The sequence below is a fragment of the Bombus terrestris genome, chromosome 3 (genome assembly GCF_910591885.1).
Source record: "Bombus terrestris chromosome 3, iyBomTerr1.2, whole genome shotgun sequence".
Classification (NCBI taxonomy): domain Eukaryota; kingdom Metazoa; phylum Arthropoda; class Insecta; order Hymenoptera; family Apidae; genus Bombus; species Bombus terrestris.
Genome location: NC_063271.1, coordinates 1,718,408 through 1,737,334, shown reverse-complemented (window position 1 = coordinate 1,737,334; position 18,927 = coordinate 1,718,408). Strand labels below are relative to the sequence as shown.

General features: G+C 47.4%; 1 protein-coding gene and 1 long non-coding RNA gene across 6 annotated transcripts in view; one reads left to right on the top strand and one right to left on the bottom strand.

Annotated features, from left to right (window-relative positions):
- The first annotated feature begins 892 nt into the window (after positions 1-892).
- Positions 893-18,927, top strand: part of LOC125387208 — a 40,211-nt gene continuing 22,176 nt past the window's right edge. The window contains exon 1 of the long non-coding RNA XR_007227777.1: positions 893-993. This is a non-coding gene — a long non-coding RNA (uncharacterized LOC125387208). The remainder of the gene's footprint in view (positions 994-18,927) is intronic.
- The window catches only part of LOC100645905 (protein FAM102B), a 51,569-nt gene continuing 34,885 nt past the window's right edge, over positions 2,244-18,927 (bottom strand). For 3 of the 5 annotated variants that reach the window (XM_003394272.4, XM_020862589.2, XM_048414645.1), the window contains 8 exons: positions 12,937-13,057; positions 12,665-12,855; positions 12,354-12,556; positions 11,937-12,156; positions 10,206-10,874; positions 8,713-8,865; positions 6,646-6,851; positions 2,244-6,375 (listed from right to left, as the gene is read on the bottom strand). In XM_003394272.4, the coding sequence (XP_003394320.2) occupies positions 6,254-6,375; positions 6,646-6,851; positions 8,713-8,865; positions 10,206-10,874; positions 11,937-12,156; positions 12,354-12,556; positions 12,665-12,855; positions 12,937-13,057 (1,885 nt within the window). In that variant the 3' untranslated portion in view covers positions 2,244-6,253. The remainder of the gene's footprint in view (positions 6,376-6,645; positions 6,852-8,712; positions 8,866-10,205; positions 10,875-11,936; positions 12,157-12,353; positions 12,557-12,664; positions 12,856-12,936; positions 13,058-18,927) is intronic. The other 2 variants (XM_012320770.3, XM_048414646.1) reach the window with 2 other exon arrangements.

Here is an 18,927-nt window from a genome sequence, read left to right as displayed (position 1 = left end):
GAGCTATTAACAAGCAGCCATCGGTATCGTACATCGAGTTCTCGCGTTACCGATACAACCGTTTTTGCTGCAACGATCGTCGTCGTCGTCGTCGTTGACCGTTTAACGGCCCGATGATGTCCGCGGATCTCTACGGAGATCGGACGTCGGAGACGCGAAACGGATTGTCGCGACTCTGCTCACTTTCGACGAAGGACGCTTTAACGTTCTATTTCGTTGTTCTTCGAGGCGATTAAACGCGACACTAAACGTCTCGCGGTGCGACGGCCGGATTAGCGTCGCGCCATCGATCCGATCCAGATCGAAAACTAAGACCGATCGATCGCCGGTTACGCGTGTAGGAAAAAGTAGTCGAACGCGTCGAGTGGGACACCCTATAGATATGGAAATCGATATCGGCGTTGCGTCATGGTCGCTGCTCGACGGTCGACCACCATGCAGCGAGAACAGTCGTACAGGCAAAGGTCCGCTTTTTATCGATATCTCGAAAACTGATAAATCTCGGAAACTAGAATTTCGTTTCGCGAATTCAACCCGAGCTCAGTGAAATTTCGCGACGACGAACGAACGATAGAGATCGATGCCGCGTTAAACGCGGCCGCGCGCGTCGTGACGTTTCTGCAAAAGTAACGAGTACTCGAAACGGTGATCGGAATGGTGCAAAGGAGAATCGTTATTAATAGCAGTAGCACGAGTTGCACGATATTCGTAACGCGCGGTAAAAACGGCAATTTCTCGTTTCAGTCGGGTGTACGAAAAAATGTCGCCCGCAAAGGACGATCGCTTCCTAACCTAATTTTTATTTACACGACGTCGTAGCGTAACACGTTAGCAACCAACGCGAGTTTTTCTTTAGTCCTGGGTCACACAGGATGCTCGTCTTCCGAAGATAGACGTAGCCTCTTTGGCAGCAAAGCAACGACATTGCACGCGTTCGTACGGCGATACGCAGCGACGTGGGGCAGCGGACAAATCGAATTCGTTATCGAATCGGTAAGCAAAAACGGGCGAGTCGAACGAGAACTACGCTGTAAAAGACCTTTGTCGTTCGTAGCCGAACATTTTTAACGATATAAAAATAAAACGCTAATTTTAACTCGATATATAAAAATATATATCCTTTTTTCGCGCGTACGAATAAAAAGAGTTAACGACGACTGGTACAAAAAGATTGGTTATAAATCATCGATATATACAGCTTGCAATCAGTAATTCAAATTATTACGAAACACGTTCTGGGAACGGCATCGTTGTGGTTGGCGTATTTTTTCTTCTTTCGTTTTTCATATCTTCCTGCGCGATTCGTTCCTGGAGACACATCGTCGACGTACGACACCGAAATAACAAGGTCGGAAGCGAATTGCGAAGAATATATCGAAAATCGGACGTCGTAGGAATTACGACATAGCGTAGAAAGTAGATAAATCCGTAAAAAAAAAGGTGGATTGGTTGGATCTAAAACGCGAAAAAAGAAGGACGAGCGAGCCTTTCACGAATAGAGCCAGTCGTTTGTTCGTGTCGCATCCTATTACGTTCGGTGGTACGGATCCACGTTTGTTTTCATTTAGACGTAACAGAGGCGAGTTACGTTGTGAAAGCGTTCGCATAACGCTCGGAGTAAAACGAGCGCCGGTATGTACGAACGGATGTTAAGTCAGAGCCGTGGATCTGTCCACGGCGGAGAAAGTAAGCCGTTTCCTCTTCCTGGTTCGCGTAGATTAATTTTTCCTCGATACGTTCATTGATAACCGGCGACGACAACACCGACCTGAAATTTTGCTCCATTTATTCCTCTCTTCTTTCCGTTTTATCGCGTTCTCGTTTCGTCGAAATTTCCTACGGGAAAACGTGGAAGCCGAAATACACGCGATTCGCTCAAAGTTACCTCGAACCTCGAGAAACGGAACGCGCGTTACTTTCGTCGCGTCTTTCCGTCGAACGTTGTGTTCGACCGACAGACGCGAGATCTTCGATGTTCGGAAATTTGTCAAAATCGGATCTTCGTACCGTCTTTCTAATCTCGCCATTTACGAGTCTACCAGTCGATCCAATGGAACCGTATCTAATCGCGTAAAGGTACGTATACACGGCCGAAGTCTCGGCCGGACTTGTCCGCTCCGTTGGTCGCGATATCATCGCTGGAAAAGTTAGTCTATCGGGAAAACGGTGCATCCCGTGGAAGGAAAACTACGACGCGTACACGATGACGGAGAAAGTGGTGGATTGGGATAAAACAACACCGATACCTTCTGATTTTCAATGTATTATTATCAGCACATGATAGTTTCGCATCCATCTCACAAAGTAAGAATCAGACAAAACGTCAACAATCATAAATAAGAAACAAAAAAAAAAAAAAAAAAAGAAACGGACGTTACAGGCCGCTGGAGAGCCGCGTTGCCCGCGGCGTTCTAAAAATCAGCTTCCAACGTCGAAAGAGCGGTACTCGTTCGTGTAATATAATTCGTAATACAGAGGCGACTCAACGCGAGTAATCGTTACAATATTACAAAATATCACAACGTCAATATCTGCCGGCTGTTTTTCGCGCGACTGCTGCATGGAAAAAGGAGAAAAACGACGCTTAAATAAGAAAGTCGAACGGTCCAAGGTAACGAGGGAATAAAGAAAGAAAGAAAGAAAGGAACGCAAGAACAATTTTTTACCGCGTGTCGCGATCGTCGTGGTCGATCGCGTCGTCCGATATACGCGCGAGAGAGACGCGCGTCTTTTACCTCGAACCCCGCGGAGAGTCTTGAAATCTCGCACCGGGCAGAGAACGAACGCTCGTCGATATCGCGCCTTCGGAAGCACAAAGAACGGCGCGATGGCTGTCGCGTTACAAAAAATCGGATCGAACCGACGAAACGCGCGTTCCTACGAAAACTGGTTCTTCGAATTCGAAGGACTTCTTTTCTTCGCAGGGGAGAACGTATGAGCGCGAAATCGACCGGTGAAATCGCGTACCCCCGCGACGTTCTCGGCCTGACTCACACCTCGACACACCTTGGTCTTGGACGCGTGTTTCGCGATTGGGACACGAGACGACGGTTGAACCATGGACTTCGAGGTGAACGATACCACGGTCGTTTCGCTCCGCGAAATCGGACTCGGCTGACCGGAATAAATTAAAACAACATCCACGACGCGAAAGAACAACGCCGACGGGCAGAACCGTGGAGGGATTATGCATGGGTGTGGAACGGAGCGTCGGTCGCCGAGCAACGTGCGTCTTTTTAAATAAAAATTTGTCTCCGCATCGACGTACGTTGAAAAAATAGCGTACGACGCGCGTCGATCGGCGACTCGCGCCTGTTCCGTACCATGGCAAACAGCGTAATGGAAAACGAGTAGGAACGGAATGATCGCAGAGGAGGAAAAATCGCGGGGGAACGACGGAGTTACGGGCTCTCGATTACCAGTTTCGTTCGACGTCGATTAGTCGCACTTACGTGCGTTCGTCGGACAATTTTTTATACCGTTCCACAGACGATTTGCGTTATCGTAGGAAATAGCAGGAACTGCGACGCGTACGATTAACCAGCGCGTCCAATTAAGTAATATCGGTTTTTCTGTTAAGCGATAGGTCACCGCGACGCTCTGTAACGTCCGTAAAATATCGCTGTCGCAGCGTTCGATCGGATCAAACTGTATCGAATAATTCGCTCTCCGAGCTTACGATTTCGATTTGGCGACTTAGACGCGAGCCCGTAATATCCATGACAAAGTAGAAAAAGTAGGGAATCGTGGACAGTGATCGTAGCGATACGCGCGTTAGCGAAAAACAAGCGTAGGCGCGAATACCGTTGATTCGTTTTATCGAGAACGTCGAAGATATCCAAACTGTGAAACGCGAGTCGAGCTAAAGTAAAATTGCAGCGCGAGAACGATGCAACGGTTTTAAAATTAGCCAAGAGCTATCTCGCTCCGGAAGCTCGTATAAAATAGAGACGAGAAAAAACAAAGAGGCTAGAGACTCTCTTCTTAGAGCGAAAGCTTTTGATTTTTGCGCGCACGATTGCTACCTTCGCGCTTGTCTTAATCGTTACTTTTTCTGCTTCGTTTCTTTACTCGGTTCGTCCGTCTACCGGCGAAATGGAGCGGCTGGTCGCGAGACGCCACACGTAGCAAACAAGGAGCAACGTTTCCGTTCTTCCTCGCGTACCGCGATTACTCGCTGTCTTTCTCTCTGTCTCTCTACTAATCTCATTCACGCTCGACGTATTCAGGCACGCTTATGTACACAAAACGTTATCGTCTTCTCGCTTCTTGCCATTTTTCTTCGTAGACGGCGCGCGACGAATTCTCGCCGACGCCGTCCGGCGCCCGGTACGCTAGCAGTTACAGGTAATTCGAGTAATTGAGGGAGAGGACGAACGTATATAACACCAGCCATTTACCTACGTAACAATTACTACCGCTCTATATACAACGAATCGTTAACGCGGTCACCGATCGCACCAGATAACCAAAAAATCAAACTCCTTCCTTCCTTCCTTCCTTCCTTCCTTCCATGCGTTCCTTTCGCCTGTTTTCGCTTCGTATCTCTGACTTAACGGGATTGGGGGAAAGGTACGAGGACGAGAATACGACGATTATAGAGTAATATCACGGAAAACCGTCCAGCCTCGAAAATTAAATAATGTGGCACTTGATGAATCTCGTTTCGCCGATTCCAAGTGTCTCGTACAATGGAATCTGCTCTCGCGACAGGGACGAGGAAACGACGCTCTTTTCTCTCGCTTTCTCTCTCTTTCTCATACACGCAACGTACAGGCACGCGTACGCAAACGGTCGCGCGAACGAGAGCGAAAAAAGAAACAAGAAGAAAAGGAAAGGAGCCGGCGTAAAGGCTACAAAGTACAGACCCGACGCGACAAAATTCAGTTCGCGAGAATATATTAGACGGAAATACGTACTACAAAGTGGAGTTAAATCCATGAATAAAAATAAATACATCATCGAAACACCGACGGAGACGTCCGACGCGGAATCCGTTCGGTTCGAGCGAACCAACTGAACGACAGAACGCTATATATTTGTATATCTATATGTATATATATCTATCTGTATATATATATATATATACACGCACACGCAAACATACACTAATATAGATATACATATGTGCGTGTATATATATATATATATATATACGAACATACGTACATACGAAACGCTTGTACCTCAAACGATAGAAAAACTCGACGAAAAGGAAAAGTATAGCCGAAATGAATCGTTCGAAAATGTTTTTTTGTACGTTAGCGCGCGTGCAGCGGGTCTACGCTCGCGAGACTCGCGTTTTCTCTCGCGTTAATTTTTTAAACGTTGCCCGACATCGAGTCCTCTCGAGGATCGAAACGAACGCGCGTGTTTCGGTCCATTTTATAATATACCGCACGGTCGTCCACGCGAACGACGAAGGAACCGCGAACACAGGTAGAAAAAAGAAGCGTCAGTGCACGCGCATTGTTCAACGCTACTCGACGTCGAACGGTTAAAACGTTACGCATCGAGCGCCGATCGCGCTTCGTCATATTTTCCTCTTTGTTTGTTTCTCTCTTTTTCATTCTTCTCGCACATCGATGCGCGCTTTCTAATACGCTATATCTCCGATATCTGTCAAAACTATTTTTTTTTTCTCTTTTTTCGTTTAATTACGTAAACAACACTTTCCGATTTCCTCTCGAAGCACGGTCGACGAGAAGAAAATTAAAAGATAAAATTAAAAAATAATAAAAAAAAAGGAAAAAGAGGAATCGTTTTGTATTGTGCTTCGACTTGGCGGAAGAGAATACGCGTCGCGTGTGTGCACCCGTGCCGGTTTTCAACGACGAAGCGTCCTGTACGACTCGAAGCGTTTCGTCGCGTCTAATTACCACGGACCGCGAAATTAGTCGCATAGATCTACGATTCGACGTATATATAAAAAGAAAAATTTAGCGACGTTTGAGCGCAAAGGACGATCGATCGGGTTACCGGTACGACGTACGAGAAGCGTAAAGCGCCGAACGCCGATAGGGCGGATAGGCAACCGAAACGAATAATTTGGATAGGAGACGGAGGTGCACCACGGCGTTAGTCCGCATCGTCGCCGCGTTCACCGTCCTCTCGACGATTCCCTCGTCCAGCTTCGTTGTCCTCGCAACTACCGGGGCTCGTAGGCCTCGTAGACGAGCTCTGGCACCAGGGCCAGCGAAAACGTGGCGCTGGCCTGTCTCGCGTACTGTCTTCTCGCCGCCATAGCTTCGTGTTACCTATTATTCTCTTCCATCACCACCTGCTTGAACACACCCGCGGGCATCTGACTTTTGATCTCGTGGCTACCGAGCGCGGTAGTCCCGTCTTTCGCTATGAATAGCTGAAGTCCAGTTGCTACAAACATCGATAATCGCAGACGTTAGACACATCGTGCATTACATATACGACGTTAAGAGAGGAAAAGATAAAGTAGTCGATAATTTTTTTCCCGCAGACTCAATTACGCCGTTTGTATCGCGTCTTGTTGACGTCGAAAAACCAATTACATTTAATCGACCACTTATAACTTTTTTATATCGCGTTACAACGAGATCATTTGTATTTGTCGATTAAACGAGAAAAGAACGGGGTCGAGTACGAAATCGAACAGAGGGTGTAACGTACTCTCGGAGCTCTCGAGATCCGTCTGCTCCAAGTTCGTTGCTTTGATCAGTTCGTCGATCAGCGAATCCGGGTTTGGCCTGGTCACTTCCACCCTGCACAGGATCGGATTTCCCGCGCCATCTTCCGCTTTTTTCCTACGCTCCAACGCCGCCTTTGCTCGGTCCAAAGATCCCGTTTCGCTGAGGCCGGAACCGCCGGAGGGATTTCTAGGGAACAGACGAATCCACGATTACGATACACCTTTTTTCTCCTCCTCCTTCGTATTCCAAATTCCGCCGTTTCGACCACTGGCACGGAACAATACGCCTCTTCGTTCCGTTTTCTCTTGAATTTTCCGAGAAATAAATCGCCGCAAAGGACATGGTCGTTGGTCGGACGATCGACAAAAAAAAGGAGGAAAAAAAAGAAGAAGAAGAAAAAGGAAGAAAACACGAACATCCGACCATGAAAGGTATCGCGAGACAAAGTTATAATAAATATTTATTATCGCTGTTAAGAAACTCGGTCCTTGGGTCCTTTAGAATTTTACGACAGCGTCGGCTGTCGCAAAACGACGATTCCGTGCCAGCGCTCATCTTCCTCGCGGGATAATTGGACGCGAACGATTTCCACGACCACACCTCGTGCAAAAACATCGTCACGTTCGATACAAAGATCAAGGAACACGCGACAGCCGTTGTTGCTAAGACGCTAACGAAACAAAAGCAAAGGTCGAAAGCGAGCGTGGCCTGTTTTTGAACGCGTATCGTAACGATCGAATACGGTAGACGTTTTGGGACGAGGCTGACAGACGAGAGCAAGCGAAACAGGAAGGCGTGTATCAAGCGGCGAGATTGCTAATTTTTATGACCGAATACGTGCCAAGGTGAATATGCTGGGTTCGCATGCAACGAGCCAACCGTCGCCAGATCGACGTTACGTTACGAGTCGAACCGGCGAATTAAGCCAGCCCTATCCAAATTCGTCGCTGTTGCGCTGTCTTTACAGTTCGCCGAGATAACTCGCAAAAGCGACCAAACGAGTCGACGAATTTACTGCACGGTATAAACCGTATAGACGTTGCATATTAAATATTCGAATATGTCAGAAATTCGTTACAAGGTAAAATCTGGTTATGGACAGGTCTGAGTTACGCAAGTGCTCGACTCTTTGCGCTTGCACTTTTTCCTCGGCAAAACTTCGAAATATCGTAATTGTAGCGAAAGAAAACAAACGCCGATAGTTTCGCGCGAGATATATATCTCGCGCGGTTCTTTCCATCGCAGGAAAAAACAGCCGATCGATCAGCATTAATAGGCAAGTTTGTCTTGGTCTAATGAAATTACACTTTTATGTCGTTCACAAATGATAAAAAATGTGCGTGCAAAAAAGTGATTGAAAGTATTAGTAGCATCGAATCGATGGAAACGTTTCTCGATCGAAGCACAGCGGATAGGGAGAACGTGTTCGAAACTTGCCAAAAGCTCGTTCGCTTTTCAAGTTGCATCGAATTTAAGAAACGTTCTCCGATAGTTTTTCTAATAGTTCTAGAAGTTTCGCAAACGGACATGTGGAGACACGAACGTAATACGTTTGCATATATTTCTACGTAGTCGTGCGACGCCGTTCGCGAAAACGTAAAAAATTCAGCCAGAACGTTAGACTTGGCATTTCTTTTTTTGTAACGATCGAACCGAACTCGTTAAGTATCGCGTAAATCAAGTTTACGTAATTGTTTTTCTCGTATTTGCCCGCAATCTCGCTGAATCATGACTTTATGCAGACGTACGTGACACTCGTATGTCGCTTTGTACGTTTAACCTGCTCCTTCGTGGAACAGCGGCTAAAGCATCGTAATTCCGATACTCGAAAAACGCCTCGACTTTCGCAATTACGCGGTGGTGGAACGAAGGACGGGCACGCCGGTTCCGATTCCGATTCAGGCGTCGACGTCGTTTGTATCCACGTGTCCGCGAGTCGCGTCGAAAGTGCAAAGCGAGAAAGAGAGAGAAAGAAAAATACAGAGACCAGACAAAATGAGAAAAGAAAAGAAAAACGAAGAGAATTAAGACGAAAGCATGGACTGACGGTGGGGTTATGCTGTTTCGGTGCTGGGAGCTCGGTGGAGCGACTTCCGGTACCCCTAAGGAGGACTCTTCGGAGTCCGCTGGGCTGGTGGCGACCGTAGCCAGCTTGCCCCCCGCCCCGTCCAGCAACTTCCGGTGACTTCCGCCAATACCCCTGCAAGGATTCACAAAGCCATCCAAACTGCAAGGAAACCTACACCTCCTCTCATCCTTCGTTCAAGTTACTCGCTTCGTTCCCCTATTTTCTTTCGTTTTCCCTTCTTCCCTATACCCGTTCACCACCTCTTCGGTGTTTCTTCCATGTACGTCGCGCACTCTTCCACAGTCGCAGCTCCGTCCTTTTGCTCGAATATCGTTCATCGTCCAATCGATCGCGTTGATTTCGTCGTAGCTATCGTTAGAAGCAAATTGAGAGTAGCGCGTCGACCGTGAAAGCGTACGCCGAGATACATCTTCGGCACGGCTTGTCGAAATTGCTCGATCGCTCGAGATCATCGTGTTTGCTTTATCGACGGTAGAACCACGAACGCTCGATCTATCGTCTAACGCGCAACCCTATCCGATACAATCTTTCTCTGGAATTAGCAAACACCGAAAAGCAGAAATTTCGATCCGAATGTTTTCGCTGAAACGGTCCCTTCGAGCGTTAAGGGACGAAACGCTGTTCCCATATCCTCCTTCTGGTACGTACGTACGTACGTCGTGTTCGAGTCCTGTAAACTTTTACACGCGAGAGAGATCAGAGAGAACGTCTTACGATTATACGATACTAAAATCGCAGTTAACGGACAGGCACAGCGTATTTTAGCATCTGTAGAGGGAAACTCGGGCGATCGAGGAAGCAAAGCGAAAGCCGATGTCGCAGCGAGTGTATCTAACGTGTTTGTCCGATGACTCGTCGATAGAATGTTAAAAATCGTATGGATCGAAATGCCTGTGACGTTGAGTGTCGTTAATTTCGAGCATCGTTTCGAGGAAACGTAACGATATGATGGAACAAATATTGCCGAGAAAAAAGAACCTAACGCGTATACGTTAAAAATACGCGACGAGAGTCTACGTAAAGATATAATTGCGATAAATTATAAAAAGAACAAAAAATTGACGCGTATGCTCGTAACCGAACGAATTAAAAAAGAATCGCCGGTCCTTGTTCCGTAACCCGAGACACCACGACCTACGATTCGGATTTTGACGAGTCGCGTCGATTGTTCGAATCGATGGTCCTTTTAAACGAACGATATCTAATAGCAGGAGACATCGTCGATTTAAAAGAACGTACTCGCGTATCGAGAAATCGAGTCGACGCGCTCCACGACTGCCGCAGGTTGCTCGCGCGAAACCTATCGAACTACGCTACGCCGGTTAAACGCGGAACAACGAGCAGAGGGAGTGATAAAACAGATAGAACGCACAAAATCATCGAACGAAAGGACAGGGGGATTTAATTAAAAACAATTATAACAGAGAAAGTCGCTGATGAATGAAACCTACCTGAGGGTCTGAGCGGTCGTCGCGGAACGTAGCGAGGCTCTGGGGTTATCGGGCCTATGAAGGGGATCGGGAGAGGATACGGCTCTGGCCTGGTCAACTAGCCGCAAAACCGGGCTGATCTTGCCTTTCTCGATGCAGTCGCAGGTTTTCGAGATACTTCTCCAACCTGGCTGACCGATTCTCGGTTTTGCGGTCGGCACGATCACGCTGTTCCATTGTTCGTTCCGATCGTTCGTCGCCGAATTCGTCGCGTTACGTTCGTTTCGCGCGTCGAAGCTATTCCTCTCGACGTTTTTTCGCAAGTGTCGCGGAACGTCCTGTGGTCCGGGCACCTTGAACACGCCAGCGTCGTTACTGGCGTTTTCGTTGACGCGACTGTTGTCGCTCGAAACCACGCCGTTCTTCGATCGATTCGTTTCGCTTTGGTCGTTCGATGGAGGAACGGCTGCTATACTCGATCTCAGTTGATTCCGCGCGATCGATTTTCCCTCGCGTGACGATAGAGGGCTGGACATAGACCAGAACCTATTTCGTGGGTCCAGCAGCGTCGAGGAAGACGAGGATGGGGATTCGGAGTCGAGAGAGGTCTCGGGTCTGGCAGGCTGCTGGCTCGAGGACTTTTGGGAGACATTGGGGATACGTGGAGCCCATACCGGCCAGGAGGGTGACCTATAAAGATCACAACACAAATATTCAAGCATGCAAAAATAATAATAAACTCATATACAGTATGAAGTAAAGACAAAAATGGGAAGACGTGGGAGACGTAAAAAAAAAAAAAAAAATAAAAATAGAAATATATATATATATCTGGGAAAAGAGAAAATCCAGAGTCTCAAGAAAGTACAAAAAAACAAAACAAAACAAAAAAAAAAAGAAATAAATCTAACGTTTCCCTCGTAAATCGTTATCGATGCCTTCTTTTTAACAACCGTTCAACGAACACGTGCTAAGATGATAAAAGTAGTAAGTTCGGTAGAGTAAAGAGAATTCGATGGCGTACGTGTTGATGTTCCTTTTGTTAAGAGGCAAGCACCGAAACTTCTCCGAAGAGAAATTTCTAGAAAGTTACCGATAATGAAATTTGAAAAGATTCGGTCGAAAGATTCGATTAAAATATAGACGTAAGCGTAGAGTTCTAAAGCAAAATCGCAAGCGCGACTGCATGGTATTTAGTGGCGCGCGATTGAAGAAATTGTTAGTGAATGTTACAGGGTGATGTTCTTGGTTGCGTTCTTATTCGAGCAAGATATCCCGCGACTCGTACAAACAACTGTATTTCCGTTACGAGATTCCTCTTACTCGATCCCATACAAAATACCATGCGCACTAATCGTCCAAGTAAAACCAAAAAGACAGTTAGAAACGCGCTGATCGCGACAATGTCTATCGAATGTCGGTGCAAAACGATTTTCAAAGTAACGAGAGAAAAAAAAAGAAAAAAAAAAACGATTCGTTTAAAAGAGATCGACGGAGCAAAGACACGTTCGAAGATGGTAGCATAAGTATCAAGCGATTACCGAGTAGTAGAAAAGTATTCGACCAGTGCTTGTTATAGAGAGATTCGAGAAGAGAACTCTGGACATCGATCGGGACTTAATTTCTCTTTTTTCGCTCGAAATTCCCGAATGTAATTTGAATCTCCGTCTCGTTTACCCTAAACAAGAGTTTTCTATCGTTTGCGTATTCGTCCGTCTCGTTTGTCATCCTAGGGCGACCGCGTGGCCTTACCTAATGTGGCCACTGTCACCACTACTGCTCTGCCTACTGTGTTGACTGTGTGAATTTAAAGATCCATAGCCGGAGCCTTTGCTTAGCTGGCTGGTGTTGCTGCTATTGCGAGAATGTCCCGACTCTGTGTGCGCTTCGGTTAGAGTCTCCACTGGAAGAGCCGACGGTACGATCTCGCTTAGGGTCATCGGATCGTAGGACTCCGCCCCACTGAGAAGCTCTGAAAAACCAACGCTGCGTTAACCATTCGTCAACCGTAAAAACCGCACCCATTACCATCCTCGTTCCTGTCATGTTCTGTCACCGAGTTTCGATTCTCTATCGTTTGTCTGCGAATCGTCGTTCTTCGTTTATTTTACTCGCATTCGATTTGGCGAAAGAACATGAAAAGATGGCGAAATAAGATTCGTTCGTTACCCGAGGAAAAGAGGGCAGGCCTCTTTTTCGGAAGACTACCAAAACCGCTGCTAGCACTAGCTATACTTCCAGCTAACGAACCAGTGGATACGTAATCTTCTCGATTGGTACACCTCTCGGATGCAGTTTCGTCCGTCGTCACACCGGAAACACCTGGTACGCCAGGTACTGCGAGCTGCGTTTGCTTCAACGACGGAGACGGCCTACAAAATGCGATTCAGCTTTCGTCATTCCGTCTAACCACAGGTATAATCCTCGAGTTTAATCGTTGGATTAGAAAACGACGACGAAACGCGTCGATTACAACTTACACTTTAAACAGAATATCTCCCGACAGCATGTTCATCTTGATGGCAACGCGTAACATGGAATTGTCCTGTCTGTGTCTCGAGTCGTAGCCTTCCAGAAGATACCTCGTCTTGCAGAGTCCAGCTCCTGCGAATTCGGCGAGGTTCAGGTCGGTGAAGCCAAGCTTCTGGAAGGACCTGCCTCCCTTCAATTCCTACGAAAATAATCTATCGTTAGAACAGGTAGAAAAGGGAAACGCTTGGCCCATCCAAATTGGCAAATTTAAACGAGTCACCTTTCTCACGGATATCCTTAAAATACACGGATCGAGAACACCGGTGGACGCATTGGCACTCATCTTGCATAGAAACTCGAACTTGGCGTCCCATCTGACGGTATGCTCCTGTACTTCCTCCCTGAAACGAAAAAGAAACGCATGAATATACGCGCAGAGATAGGGCGGACGTGAAACTAAAATTCCATTTTCATTCGAAACGCGATTTGGAGCGACATTGAAACGCGAACGAATTTGGGTGACCAGTTTGCAAGTGGTCGCTGGTGGAACAAAGGGATTAAACGAAATTCACGGTCAACGATGATTCACGGTCTCGCTGATCTGGCAAGTTCTCACCGGCATCTACCAACCAGTCGTTTGAATGAATATTCAGACCACTTTGCTTCCGGTAAGGGAACATCCGCTCGGCGGTCGCGTCATCGTCACGTATCGAATCGTACAAAGGGCTGAATTATGTGCTGTCATTGTTTATGTCTCGCGCGACGAATTCCATATAAGTCGCAATGTAAGTACGCGTAGAACCAAAGCTAGAAAGTGGCTTGTACGCGTTTGGCGAGTAGCGTGTGATAAACCAGCCCTCCTATTCTATTTTCATCCGAGGACGGAGAATTCTGTCTCTCGATGGCCTTCGGTCGAGTCGTTGCAATCGAACTAGATAGATAAAGATATACCGTGTGCGCGTTGTTACGTTTCACGATCAATCGCATTACCTATGCAAAATACGTAGAAAGAAGAAGAAAGTTACTCGGCCTGCTACGAAATGCAAATTCTCGGATAACAACGATTTTACGACACGCTGTTCCAATGGCAAGTAAATGCAACGGGGTTTTCGTGGATTTTCCGATTTGCTTCGCGTTCCTTTCGAGCATCCTCCGGCTCGTAAACGCCATCCACGCCACACGCACCCTTCTCGCGCTCGTCGAGAGCCACCGTGTCGTATCGACCTTGCACGGGGAGCAGAAAAACTTCCGAGGAACAAAACGCTGTCGAGGAGAAGGCAATGACAAAGGAAGGATGCGATCTCCAAGATGCGTGGTCGTCATCCTGACCAACGATGGAAATACCGAATCGTACTTGAAGTTTTGCCAGAATCGACCTACAGGCTTAAAAATCGAAGCGCGTGTACGTTTGTCGCACGGATTTGACTCGTTAACGAGATCGCACGGTTTAGCGGGTTTGCCTTAGTCCGCTGTTATCTGGATGCGCGTATCGGTCGCTGGAAAAGTCACTCTGTTATTGCTGTCTGCGATAGGATCGCCGTTCGAGTGGAATCGACATTTTTAGTTATTCGCCAACAGATCTTATCAACTATCTGGCAATTAATCACGATGAATATTTTACTCCTTCGCGACGAGTAGCAGTCTCAAAGAATAGATAGTACTTGGCAAAGAAAGCGGAAGATCGATGATCGAGTAAAAATGTCTTGGCTTCGTCACGCTTAATTTCTTTTTTAAACGAACTTCCGCTGACCGGAAGGAAGGCGCGTAGACGAGATGAACCGAGCGCGTCACGTGTAATTTTCGAAAGATTCGAAGAAACGTGCATCCTGTCGCGATTAAATGTCGGATAGTGGGTTATAGGGGCAGGACGCGAACGATGACGCGGCCTGCTGATAACCGATAACGAATCAAGCGCGTGGTCGTTTTCTTTGTTATTCTCGCAACGGTCTGATCACGCAACGTGTCCGATTCGTCGACTCGGCACACGACCAAAATTTTCAAACTCGACCGACGAAATACGATAGGCCGGAGCTAATTATCGAGGCAACGTTTTCAAAATAATCGAACCGTAATCGCCCGCTGGCGTATAATTTCACGGTCACGATGTGCAAGGTTAATTACGTTTAACGATCGTACGGAGCATAAGAATTGCAGATAAGCCGACGAGTAGTCGGCGGAGAAACTGGGCCAGCGAATCGCCGAGGAAATTCGAATCCTCGGTCGTCCGCGTGAAACGCGGAATTTACCTTCCGCCCCCGCGCTACGTCGCTTTCATCTTTAGCTCGATCAAAGGAGCCACTATTTCCAGAACGTATCCCGACCAGCGGAAAAAAGGATTTGCCAGGAACTACGAACGTGACGAGGCATCCAGTCGAGGAATTACGGTCACGTAGGCTACCGGCAAAAGCATTCACGAGCCCCTGAATATCGATATAACAAGACCGACCTCCTCTCACCTTTCTCGATGACGAGAACGAGAAAGAAGAAGCTTCGTAACCCTGGCCGAGCCACGCTCCGTATCGCGATACCAGCCGACCCTAATTCCGTCGTACTTTTCGTCTGCCTCTGGTGCACGGCCTGCCGCAAACTTTCGCGATACCGCAGTCGTCGAGTTAAACGCGGATCGTATCTCGTTGCGAGCGTAATTTCACGCGCGAAAATCGACGTCATCTAGGAATAAATTTCGCGTAAATTTAGCATTTATCCGCTGGATCTCCGACTCCGCTCTGTGATCCAACGAACAACGAGTAGTCGTTGCGATTGCGCTGTTGTTCGCCCCTAAAACCTATCTTTTTCTCTTCCCGGAGATCAAAGCGGAATTGACTTTTCTTCTGGGATTCTGGCGAAAAGTCGTTTCTTCGGGCTACAGCTACGTCCTAACAGAAGCTCGAGTGGGGAGTCGAGTATATCTCGTATAACGTGCAGAATCGTCTCCAACGAAGGCTTTTCGTTTCTGTCGATAAATTCAAGAATCGAAGAATAACCAGAAAGTTGAATTTAGCGAGACTGGGTACTTTGCTTTGTTAGGGATCGGATAACCGACGATCGTTCTTTCTCGCCATCGAGTCGATCATCCGGGCGACGAATTTCATTGTCCGAACGTAACGCGAGGATATCGTGGGCAGCTTGCGAAAGCATGCCAGAGGCGTTTAACGAAACCACGGTCGACGCTTTGGTAGCGGGACGGCCGCCGAGTTACGGGATTCGCACGGGTCCGGAGACAAACCGTCGTCCGTCGGGCGGGAAGCACGAGCCAATTACCGTGGAAACCGGGTCGACCTATCCTCTGACGTGTCCAAAAATTTAGATAGCTACAACCCTGAGAACCGACGAATTTTCAGTTTCAACGCGAACACGAAATTCGCCACCGTTGATCGACGTTCCATCGACGAGAATCGACGAACGTGGACCGAATAGCGTCGTAAACTTTTCCCTCTCGTTAGAGTTCGGTTAACGAGAAAGCTCTAACTTTTGCCGTTGCTGCTTCTCGAATGGATGTCGAATTTCTAATGGAACGTTCGCTCGACACCTTGTCGTTGGTCTTTGGTTATTTAATTAAGGGCGCGTTCCTTGGCAACGGTTTCGCAAACACAAAGTAAACGGCACATGGCTACAAAAGTTATCGATTCCCTGATAAAAGACACGTGTATCCAGGGTATCGACGCAATCCGGAAACACGATTTAACATGGTTGCTCGCGTGCCGGACGATAGTCCATCCAACGTACGTCGCGCTCGTAAAATGATATTGCACAGCAGCTTGGGGAGCAAGAAGCCTTGTAATCGATTCTCCTATTCAGGGACGAAACTTTGTACGCGAAAAAAAACCGTAAACGGCGTGAAACGATTTCCCAAGCGAATCTGTATTCTCCTTTTGTTACGTATTTCGTCCGACTCGCTATCGGAGCGATCCGGTCGCTCGATTTAACGTTCGTTTGGTAAAATTCAAGTAGCTGGCGACCGTGATCGTTCGTCGAAGACGATCGTTGAAGAGTTGGCGTCTATGGCGAAGTTTCAATCGTATAGCCACAATTTCCAGTTCGGCGGACGAAGATAAGAGCTACGGAATGAATTTAACTCGTAGACCGAGCAGATCGAAGGCGACGATTAAATTCAACCACCGTGCGCTCGGTAATTTGATCGTTGATCCTACTCTACCTACGACCATTCTACCACGGTTGATATTAGCGTGGGATGTCAACAGGTCTTCGTGGCCGTGCTCCGCGACGAATCTCCGCGCTCCTTTACCCTCTTCTCCGCTTTCCACTTTGCTTTTGTCTTCTACATACGATACGGATAAAGAATAACGTACCGTCTTGAATATTTCATGAATTCGCTCCGTGGTTTCGTCTCCTACGCCAAGTGCAAATTGCACCCAACGATATCGAACCTGTAACTATAGAACTATCTATTATTCGCTCGAACGTACTCGGTCGTCCTGCAGTTTGCGTTTAATCCGATCCAATAAGAGAAACCGTGCCATCTCTTCGATCCGCGAGAACGATATACGCGACAAAGCGGCTCTGTCCGTGTCCCATCTTCTACCAGCAAGCGGAATTCATTTTTCGAATAATTGTTTCAATCTGGCGATACGGAACGCGTTAGATCGATAGCAGGGGACGGTGAAGGAAGAGGCGGAGGCGGAAGAAGAGAAGACGAGAAGAAAGCAAGCGGCTGGAGCATGGAAAAAAATCAGCGGCGAAAGATAGCCAGCACCGCAACGACGGTGGCTCCACGGACAATTGGACCGAGTCGTTGCTCCAAATATGTCACCGGTCGACGCTCGTGGCGCGCCGCGACGCCGAAAAAAAGTGACGTTGCTCGTCCAACCAGCGGAGTCGTCGGTGCTTCGAAAGAAAAACAAACGAGGGAAACCTACCTCCTCCACGCTTTTTAAACTTCTATCTTTCGATGAGGTTTGGAAAATCGAAATAAACGATAAAATTGGAATTCCAGAATCCGATTCAAGAATCTTTACAAACATGAAAATATTTAAATTCGACCGAGAGATTCGATTACACGCCGAATTCCTATACGTTAGGAGCGAAAATTTAAAGTACGCGGCGAAATAAAAATGGATCGAGAGAAGTTTTCCCGGTAATCGTAAAATCTTCGAATAGCCCGAACGGAAAAAAGCCATCGCCCGTGTTCCCCTGATTTTGCGCTTTTCCAGTGGATCCAAGTATTTCGTGAAATCAATTCGCGTACACCGGACAATGCGTACGACGTCCTTGTCGGGATTAAGCACTGTCCATAGAGACCTATTAAGCTGATTATGGTCACCGCTTTGTAGTAACCTTTAAGCGGTCAGATTCGTAAGCGGGAACATGGAGCGTACCGGTGGACCCCTTAAAGTTAACGACCGAATCGAACTAACACCAACGGAACCTTCGATTAATTTCTTAAACACAAAGCGATAAAGACCGCCGTTGCCACGGCTACAATTAGAAGTTTAATAGGTCGAGCCTCGACTGCAAGCCATCCATACGTTTCGATCTAGCTTTACGACGGCGATGCACGATGAAACGAGGCCGTTTCCAATTTACCCGCTGCTTCGTTGTCCACGTTCTCTCGACTCAAACGCGTTCCAAGGACCGTTCGAAAGAATGAAAGGCAATTTTCCCTCGGTCGAGATGCGAAATCCGAGCACGTGGATTGGAAAAATCGCAGCAACGAAATTTCTTCTCGCGCATGCGTGCAACGCACCGTGATTTCGTGAAACTGATCGCCGAACGATCGATACGAGGATCACGGCTATAACTTTCACCGACGTCACCGGGTATAATTCACGGATCACGAACGAGCTCGACCGTTGCATTAGCCGTGGGCAAGGCTGCTCCAAGGCTGTCCGGATTGTGTGTCATTCGCAGTTTCGCAATCGAGTTCGGATGAAAATGCAAACCCATGTTCTCGCGTGTACTTAGCTATTCGCAACCGAACGGTCGGCTCTCGTAGCACTTTCACGCACAGGTGATCGCTTGGTCGTGTCTCGTAATCGGCGATACGGTTGCCAAGGTAGTCGCAAACGGTCGAACAGCGTAACGCAGTTCGATTCGATTTTATTCGCGGCTATCGATTCCGTCTTTAAACGACTCTGTGACTTTGCGTAGGATAGTGGACGCTTGGGGTTTTTTTTTTGCGCGATAAAAGCTGTCCGAGTAACTTTGATAAATACGAATGACGAACGGTATATGCGTGAGATAACGTTCGTTCGCACAATGTGAAATTTACTCGCACGTGGTGAGAATATGCGCGTAAGAAGAACGAGATAGT